The following is a 10,000-nucleotide window of genomic DNA, read 5'->3' as shown; positions in this document are numbered from 1 at the left end:
CATCCCAACATACACCCACACGCCTGAACATGATGTATATATGATAGTCAGTCGTGTTCGACTATGGCCGTCAGAACAGCAGAGGAGGTAACTGCTGTCCCAACTATTTGGGCTAGAATTTGATCATAGTGGAGAGTGTCTTGCCCAAGTTACATCCCCACTCGCTCGGCCAAGAGGTTTTTAGGACAGTCGGTGTTCGGATGGTTCCCTAAGGCCAGCTAGCCCCCCAGGCTGCAGCTCTTAACAGTCAGTGCCAATTTGCCTCCTTGTGAGTGGTGGCCAAGAGGTAACGCGTCTGCCTAGGAAGCGAGAGAATCTGAGCGTGCTGGTTCGAATCACGGCTCCGCCACCGATATTTTCTCCCCCTCCACTAGACCTTGAGTGGTGGTCTGGACACTAGTCATTCAGATGAGACGATAAACAGAGGTCCCGTGTGCAGCATGCACTTAGCACATGTAAAAAAAAAAAAAAAACCATGGCAACCGAAGGATTGTTCCTGGCAAAATTCTGTAGAAAAATCCACTTCGATAGGAAAAACACATAAAAAATGCACACAGAAAAAAAAAAGAAAAAAAAAGGGTGGTGCTGTAGTGTGGCGATGCACTCTGAGAAATCTGTTGTGATGAAAAGAAATACAAATACAGATAGTTTGAGAGTTATAGTCCTTGACAAAAGACCAAGCTGTAAATGGTTTTCCCCACTGCAGTGTAGAAACCACTGATCATGCAGCATCCCTCACGTGTGTGTGTGTGTGTGTGTGTGTGCGTGTGTGTGTGTGTGTGTTGGGGCTCATGTACGTTTATGTGTATTTGACTGTGCTTTCATATCTGTAAAACTGCATGTTTGGTGCGTATCTGTTATGCGTATGTGTGTCTGCATTTTTTTACATTTATTTGCTTATTTATCATCATTGTCTTTTTTAATTAAAAAAAAAAAAAAATTATTTATCTATTTTTTATTATTTTTTTTTTTTTATTATCATTTTTTTATTATATTATTATCATTTAGTTAGTTATTTATTTAGTTATTTATTTATATATATATATATTTTTTTTTTTTTTTTGTACACCTGAAGTTGACTTCATCAAGTTTTTGCGTCTTATACATATTATTATTATTATTAGTAATAGTTCTTTTTTTAATGTTTTTTTTTCTTTCTTTTTAAAATTGTTTTATTTTATTTTATTTTATTTTATTTTATCTATTTATTTATTTTCTTTCTCAAGGCCTGACTATGCGCGTTGGGTTACGCTGCTGGTCAGGCATCTGCTTGGCAGATGTGGTGTAGCGTATATGGATATATTGTCCAAACACAGTGACGCCTCCTTGAGCTACTGAAACTGAAACTGAAACTGTCGGCCAAACACACCACACACACTCAAACCAGTCTTGGCTGTCTGTCACCTGTCATCCTCACAGGGCGAGAAGGGATACCCAGGTCTGGACGGACGACCCGGACCTCCCGGCCAGCCAGGTAACCCAGGTGAGAGCGGTCTACCCGGAATCGGCATCGCAGGGCCTCCCGGGGAGCGCGGTGACCCAGGCATGAACGGCTTACCTGGCCTGCCCGGCCTGCCTGGGCAGAAGGGAGAGCCAGGTGAGAAGACTTTTTGAGACGTGGGTTGAGGTGTGGTCTGCGTGTGTGTGTGTGTTTGTGTGGGGGGTGGGTGTGGGTGAGTGTGTGGGTGGTTGGTTGTGTGTGTGTGTGGGGGGGAGGGGGCTGATGTGTGGGTGAGTGTGTGGGTGGTTGGGTGTGTGCGTGGGTGGTTGGGTGTGGCGGGGGGTTGGTGTGTGGGTGAGTGTGGGTGGGTTGGGTGTGTGTGGGGGGGGGTTGGTGTGTGGGTGAGTGTGTGGGTGGTTAGGTGTGTGTGGGGGGAGGGGGGCTGGTGTGTGAGTGGGTGTGTGGGTGGTTGGGTGTGTGTGGGGGGAGGGGGGCTGGTGTGTGGGTGGGTGTGTGGGTGGTTGGGTGTGTGTGGGGAGGGTAAGGGGGGTTGGTGTGGGGTTGAGTGTGTGGGTGGTGGGTGTGTGGATGTGGGGGGAGGGGGCTGGTGTGTGGGTGAGTGTGTAGGTCGTTGGGAGGGGAGGGTGTGGGGGGGGTTGTGTGTGGGGTCGTGTGTGGGTGAGTGTGTGGGGGGTTGGGTGTGTGGGGGATTGGAGGGGGCTGGTGTGTGGGTGGGTGGGCGGTTAAGTGTGGGGGGGATTGGGGGTTTGGTGAGTGGGTGAGTGTGTGGATGGTTGGGGGTGTGTGGTTGTGGCGGTTTATGTGGAGGTTTGGTGTGTGGGGCGGGGGGGTGGGGGTGGGGAGAGTGTGTTGGTGGTCAGGTGTGTGCGTGCATGCGTGTGTGTGTATGTGCATGCATGTTTGTGTTTGTGTGCGTGCGTGCGTGTGTGTGCGCATGCGTGCATGCATGTAAGTGTATGTGCATGCCTGTGTGCTTGTGCGAGTGAACCCACAAGGTCACCTCTCACCTGCACCTGTCTGTCACAGGCCGTGTGGACGGAGGCAACTTCAAGGGGGAGAAAGGAGAGCTTGGCTTTGATGGCGTACCAGGCAACGATGGGCTGCCCGGGCTCCCAGGTCTACCTGGACCTAAAGGTAGGTAGAGTGCGCCTGTCTGTTGTCACAATCAAGCTGCTAAGTGTTTATCACTTTCTTGTCTTAGTAATTATTACCAGGTGTTCCCCTATAGTTACCAGGTGTTTCCCAGTAGTTCCCAAGTGTTTATCCCAGTAGTTTCAAGGTGTTTTCTTACAGTCACCTGGTTTTTCCCCAATAGTTACCCAGGTGTTTCCCCAATAGTTACCAGGTGTTTTCTGAACAGTTGCTGGGTTTTTCCCCAATCATTACCAGGTATTTCCCCAGTCCTTATCAGATGTTTCCCCAGTATTTAACTGGTGTTTCTGTAATAGTTCCCAGGCATTACCCAGTAGTTACTGGGTGTTTCACAATTGTTACCAGGTGTTTTCTTACAGTTACCTAGTGTTTTCTAGTAGTTACCTGGTATTTCCCCAGTAGTTACCAGGTATTTCCCCAGTCGTTACCAGGTATTTCCCAAATCCTTATCAGATATTTTCCTAATAGTTACCAGGTGTTTTCCAAACAGTTATCAGATGTTTCCCAAATAGTGACCAGGTGTTTTCCAAACAGTCGCCATGTGTTTCCCAAATAGTGACCAGGTGTTTTCCAAACAGTCGCCATGTGTTTCCCAAATAGTGACCAGGTGTTTTCCAAACAGTCGCCATGTGTTTCCCAAATAGTGACCAGGTGTTTTCCAAACAGTCGCCAGATGTTTCCCCAATAGTGATCAGGTGTTTTCCAAACTGTCGCCAGATGTTTCCCAAATAGTGACCAGGTGATGCTTTCCACCCACAGGTGAATCGGGCCTACCTGGACTCCCGGGCATGAAGGGCAACCCTGGAGAACCAGGTTTGAGCGGCGTCCCCGGCCCCAGAGGTAAGCCAGATTTGTGTGTGTGATGTTTGACTGATTGATTGGCTGGTATGGATACCTGTACGGTGCCTTTCCTCGGCCCGAGACCAAGCTCTGACAAGCGCTTTACAAGCGAGCGTAGAGTCATTTGCGCAACAGGCTTGCTTTGCCTGGGGAGAGCCGCTGCACTCTTCACTTATTTCCTGTGTCGTTCAGTCAGTCCCCTCCCCCGCCTCCCCCATCTGACACACACACGCCAGTTAAAGCGGATTTCACTTTGATGTTTTGTCAGTGACAACTCCCTTATTGCCATGGGGTCTTTTACGTGTGCCAAGTTTTCCCATCTTTCTTTGTCTTTGCGTCTTTCTTTCAGTTTCATTTTCAGTCTCAGTGATTTTTTTTGTTTTTTTTTTAACCCTTACAAACATGGTGCTTGTTTTTTTCCAGATGAAACATTTCACAGTTTGCTGAGTTTAACATGGTATATCATTGCAAAGGTTTGATTTTCTTTTTACAGACTTACAATAGATATATTGAAAGTCTCTGTGATTTCCGGTCTTTGGTTAACAAGGTGATGGAGTCACCAAGTGTAACATCAACAGCGTTTGGAGAAGTTTTGTAGATTTGAAATATCAATCTATCTGTCTATCGATCTATCTATCTATCTATCTATCTATCTGTCTGTCTGTCTGTCTAGTTCTCTATCTATTGTGTTTATGTTTGTAAGTGTGTGTATGTATGTGAGCATGCAAGTATGTGAACATCAACAATGTTTACTCTAGTTTTCATAAAAATGTGTGTTTGTGTGTGTGTGTGTGTGTGTGTGTGTGTGCATGTGCGTGTGTGTGTGTGTGTGTGTGTGACAACAGGTTTGCCGGGACCCCGTGGAGAGAAGGGACTTCCTGGTCTGTCCGGCTCCCCAGGTCTGGTGGGACCCAAAGGAGACAGCGGTCTGCCTGGTCTGCCCGGCATGGATGGTAAGGTCTACAGCATCAAACACCCACACTTTTTTTTTTTCTTTTCTTCACCTTAAAAAAAAATTCAAATATCACATAGTACAAAAAACATTGTATTATTATTATTAGAATTCAAATATCACATTATACAAACAACATTATTATTATTATTATTATTATTATTATTTTATTATTGAAATTCAAATATTACATAGTACAAAGAGCATCATTATTATTGTTGTTGTTATTATTATTTAGATTCAGATATTGCATGGTACAAAGAACAACAAACATTTGATGAAAGGTTAACGTTAATGGTTAAGAAGCATTAGCAATAGCAGGAGGAAAATGATCAAAAGAAAACATCAACCAAAAAAAAAAAAACCACTCAACATCGAAAACTGTATATAACCAACAAGTCATCAGAAACTGGTCCTCCTGGTATGGTATTGATGTACATATTAGTGAAGAGCATCACACTTTTCTATTAACTAGAAGAAAAAAAACCCACTCCATTGACAGACCAGATCATATTTCATACACAATTGGATAAACACAGACACTTCGTCAGTTCTGCTCATCCTCTGACAGAAAGACAAACACTCTGTCAGTTCTATTCATCCACAGCATGAAACACACTCAGTTCTATTTATCTCTGTGGCTGCCTTCACCTCTACACTCCATCTCACTCATTACGATCAGCTTCGGATCCACTCCACTTACGCATACTCCAGATTCAAACTCTCGACTGTTGGTCGCCATTCTTTCTCTGTCTCTGGACCTTGCAGTTGGAATGAACTTCCTCTTTCGCTTTGTCAAGTCTCCACACTCAGCTCTTTCAAGTCTGGCCTTAAAACCCACCTCTTCCCAAAATAGCCTCCCTTCCCTGCCTCTTCCTTGTCTTTAGTTTCTCCAGTTTTAGAGTTATGCATGCGTGTGAATGACTGGTGCGAAAGCACTTAGATTTGTCTATGCACAAGATTCAGCGCTATATAAGTACCATTATTGTTATTATTATTATTATTATTATTATTATTATCTCCCACAGGAAGACGCACACAGACACTCTGTCCATTCTGTTCAGACTGGCAGATTTTGTTCCATGTTGTTTGTGTGTGTGCGTGTGTGTGTGTGTGTGTGTGTGTGTGTGTGTGCAAGCATACATGCGTGTGTTTGCATGTGTGAAAGAGAGTGAGAGTGTGGATTTATGTGTCTACCCATGCGACTCGTGCAAGCATATTTGCTTTTTGTGTGTGCATTATTACTATTCTTCTTCTTCTTCTTCCATTACTACTATCGTGGTTATTATTTTATTTCTTATTATATATTCCTATTATCACAATTATTACCATCTTCTTCTTCTTTTCCTTCTATCACTGCTATGATGATTATCATTTCCTCTTATGGTATTACTATTATCACAGTTATTATTATCATCATTATTATTTTCATCATCATCATCATCCTTGACATAACGACGCTGTCTTGGTTTTACAGGTGAACCAGGTTTACCTGGCACACCTGGCGAGGCCCTCCAAGGGTTACCTGGTCCGCGTGGAAATCCCGGTCAGCCCGGACTGCCTGGGAGAGATGGAGAGCCTGGAGCACCTGGTAATGTCTTGTCTGAGGACGTGGAAGGGAGGGACAGTAGGAAAGAACGAAGGAGAAAAAGGAGGAAGGAAGGAAGGAAAGAAGGAAGGGAGGGAGGGACAGAAGGAAAGAACGAAGGAGAAAAAAGAAGAAGGAAGGAAGGATGGAAAGAAGGAAGGAAGGATGAAATGATAGAATAAAGGAAAGAGAAATGAAGGAAGGTATGGACGATTGATTGAAAGAACTAGAGAGAGAGAAATGAAGGAAGGAATGAAAGAAGGAAGGAGAGAGAAGGGGAGGAAGAAATTAAAGGACAACATGATGGAATAAAGAAGAAAGGAAGGAATGAAAGAAGGAAGGAGAGACAAGGGGAGGAAGAAATTAAAGGACAACATGATGGAATAAAGAAGAAAGGAAGGAAGGAAGAAATGAAAAAAGGAAGGCGAGAGAAGGTGAGGAAGAAATTAAAGGACAACATGATGGAATAAAGAAGAAGGGAAGGAAGGAAGGAAGAAATGAACGAATAAAGGAGAGTGAGAAGGGAATGAAAAAAAAAGGAATGACAGAATGAAAGCATAAAGGAGAGAGTAGGAAAGGGAGGATGAAAGGAAAGGGCAAAATGATGGAACAAACGAGAAAGAAATGAAGAAAGGATGGATGGAATGATAGGCTGAAATGAAAGAATAAAGGAGAGAGTAAGAAAGAGAGAGGAAGGAGGACTGGAAGAAGTGAAAGGACAACAAGATGGAATGAAGAAAGGAAGGAAGGAAGGAAGGAAGGATGAAATGATTTAAAGACAAAATGAAAGCATATAGGTGAGAGTAGGGAAGGAAGGAAAGAAAGTAAAACATGACAGAATAAAGGAGAATAGAAGGAAGGAAGGAAGGAAAGAAGAGTAAAATGGCAGGACAACATGAAAGCATAAAGGAGAGAGTAGGGAGGGAAGGAAGGAAGGAAGGAAAGAAAGTAAAACATGACAGAATAAAGGAGAATAGAAGGAAGGAAGGAAGGGTAAAATGGCAGGACAAAATGAAAGCATAAAGGAGAGAGTTGGGAGGGAAGGAAGGAAGGAAGGAAAGAAAGTAAAACATGACAGAATAAAGGAGAATAGAAGGAAGGAAGGAAGGAAGGAAGGGTAAAATGGCAGGACAACATGAAAGCATAAAGGAGAGAGTTGGGAGGGAAGGAAGGAAGGAAGGAAAGAAAGTAAAACATGACAGAATAAAGGAGAATAGAAGGAAGGAAGGAAGGGTAAAATGGCAGGACAAAATGAAAGCATAAAGGAGAGAGTAGGGAAGGAAGGAAGGAAGGAAGGAAAGTACAGCATGACAGAATAAAGGAGCATGAAAAGATGGAAGGAAGGAAGGGTAAAATGGCAGGACAAAATGAAAGTATAAAGGAGAGAGACGGGAAAAGAAGAAACAAAGGAAGCAGTGCTTTAACACATACGCAGGTCTTTGTACGTTTTAAGCAGGTTCGTTTTATTTTTAAGCGTAGAGTAATTGTCCACTGTTTGTTTTAGCTGGCTTCACCTGGCGTTTGTCGATTCTTTTGATGAGATGACCAAGTCGTTCCTGTCTTCCTGCGTCATCTTTTACCTGTGAGTGTGAGTGTGTATATATGTGGTGCTTGTGCCGCACAGGGCTGGACGGTTTACCTGGCTTACCTGGCATGAAAGGGGAGGTAGGGGAGGACGGGTTACCCGGTTTGCCGGGACGCGACGGCCCGAAGGGGGACGGCGGTTTACCTGGTCGCAACGGACCCCCCGGGGACGACGGCTTGGCTGGTCTACCTGGCATCCCTGGTCAGTTAGTTTTGTTCAGTTCCTGACCTTGTTGCTGTTGTTGTTGTTGTTGTTCTTGTAGTGATTGTCTTGTTGTTGTTTTGTCGTTTTTGTTGTTGCTTTTTTTTTTTTTTTTTTTTTTTTGCCTTTTTGCTGTTGTTGTTTTTGTAGTGAGTTGTTGTTGTTGTTGTAGTGATTGTTTTTTGCTCTTTTTTTTGGGGGGGGGGGGGGGTTATTGTTTCATTCTTGTTGTTTTTTGCCTTGTTGCTGTTGTTGTTGTTGTTTCTTGTTGTTGTTGTTGTAGTGATTTGTTGTTGTTGTTTCTTGTTGTTGTTGTTTTTGCCTCGTTGCTGTTGTTGCTCTTGTAGTGATTGTTGTTGTTTTTTTTTGTTTTGTTGTTGTTGTTGTTTTGCTCTGTGGCTGTTGTTGTTGTTCTTGTAGTGATTGTTGTTGTTTTTTTGTCGTTGTTGTTGTTGTTTTGTTGTTGTTGTTTTGCCTTGTTGCTGCTGTTGTTGCTGTTCTTGTAGTGATTGTTTTTGTTTTGCCTTGTTGCTGTTGTTGTTCTTGAAGTGATTGTTGTTGTTAAAAATGTTTTGTTGTTGTTGTTTTGCCTTGTTGCTGTTGTTTTTGCTGCTGTTGTAGTGATTGTTGTTTTTTGTTTTGTTGTTGTTGTTGTTTTGCCTTGTTGCTGTTGTTGTAGTGATTGTTGTTGGTTTTTAGTTGTTTTGTTGTTGTTGTTGTTTTGCCTTGTTGCTGTTGTTGTTGCTGTTGTTGTAGTGATTGTTGTTGGTTTTTAGTTGTTTTGTTGTTGCTGTTGTTTTCTGTTTGGGGGTGGGGGTCTTGTGAAAAATAATCACGAAAAATCTAGACACCTTTTTATGAGGTAAATCTTGTATCGTGTTTGTTGGAGCTTGTGGGATTTTGTGTGTTTGTGTGTGTGTGTGTGTGTGTGCGTGTGCACGTGTGAGTGTGTTTGTGTGTGCACACCATGGGTGTGTGTGTGTGTGTGTGTGTGTGTGTGCATGTGAGTGTGTGTGTGTATGTGTGGGTGTGTGTGTGGGTGTGTGTGTGTGCATGTGAGTGGGTGTGTGTGCGTGTTTGTGTGTGCGCACCGTGTGTGTGTGTGTGTGTGTGTGTGTGTGTGAAGCATTTTTGTCATACCTTGTGATGGGGATGGGATTTTTTTCTTTTTTTCTTTCTCACACACACACACACACACACTCACACACAATCACACACACACACAATCACACACACACACACACACTCACACAATCACACACACACACACACACACACACACACAATCACACACACACACACACACACACACTCACACAATCACACACACACACACACACACACACACTCACACAATCACACACACACACACACACACTCACACACAATCACACACACACACAATCACACACACACACAATCACACACACACACACACACACACACATATATATATATATATAGAGAGAGAGAGAGAGAGAGAGAGAGATGTATATTGTTGTTGCTTTCTGTCACCAGGTGAGGCAGGACCCAAGGGCGAGTCGGGACTCCCAGGTCTCCCAGGTCTTTCAGGACCCAAAGGGGACCCGGGTCTGGACGGAATACCAGGTGAACCGGGTCTACCTGGCCTGGATGGTCGCCCAGGTGAACCAGGTGCTGCAGGTCTGGACGGGCTGCCTGGACTGCCAGGTGAGAATGTCGTCGTCATTGTCGTGTGTGCTGTGTTGTGCTGTGCTGTGTTGTGTTGTGTTGCATTGTGCTGTGTTGCGTTGCGTTGCGTTGCGTTGCATTGCCAGGACTGTCAAGTGAGAACGTCATCATCACACATATTGCATTGTATGCCAAGTGAGAATGTCATCACTGTCATGTGTATTTTGTATTTGTATTTCTCTTTTCATCACAACAGATTTCTCTGTGTGAAATTCCAGCTGCTCTCCCCAGGGAGAGCGCGTCGCTACACTACAGCGCCACCCATTTTTTTGTATTTTTTCCTGCAGTGCAGTTTTATTTGTTTTTTTCCTATCGAAGAGGATTTTTCTACAGAATTTTGCCAGGAACAACCCTTTTGTTGCCTGGGTTATTTTATGAGCGCTAAGTGCATGCTGTACATGGGACCTTAGTTTATCATCTCATCCGAATGACTAGCATCCAAACCACCACTCAGGGTCTAGTGGGGAGGGGGGAGAGAAAATATCTGTGGCTGAGCCGTGATTCGAATCA

At 43.9% G+C, this 10,000-nt stretch overlaps 1 protein-coding gene across 1 annotated transcript in view; it reads left to right on the top strand.

Annotated features, from left to right (window-relative positions):
* Positions 1-10,000, top strand: part of LOC143275256 (uncharacterized) — a 95,940-nt gene that overhangs the window by 57,009 nt on the left and 28,931 nt on the right. The window contains exons 18-24 of the mRNA XM_076579232.1: positions 1,420-1,597; positions 2,489-2,596; positions 3,374-3,454; positions 4,300-4,407; positions 5,884-5,997; positions 7,619-7,780; positions 9,299-9,469. Coding sequence (XP_076435347.1) covers positions 1,420-1,597; positions 2,489-2,596; positions 3,374-3,454; positions 4,300-4,407; positions 5,884-5,997; positions 7,619-7,780; positions 9,299-9,469 — 922 coding nt within the window. The remainder of the gene's footprint in view (positions 1-1,419; positions 1,598-2,488; positions 2,597-3,373; positions 3,455-4,299; positions 4,408-5,883; positions 5,998-7,618; positions 7,781-9,298; positions 9,470-10,000) is intronic.

This window comes from Babylonia areolata, chromosome 30, assembly GCF_041734735.1.
Source record: "Babylonia areolata isolate BAREFJ2019XMU chromosome 30, ASM4173473v1, whole genome shotgun sequence".
NCBI classification, from domain to species: Eukaryota; Metazoa; Mollusca; class Gastropoda; order Neogastropoda; family Buccinidae; genus Babylonia; species Babylonia areolata.
This window is presented reverse-complemented; position numbering and strand designations above follow the sequence as displayed.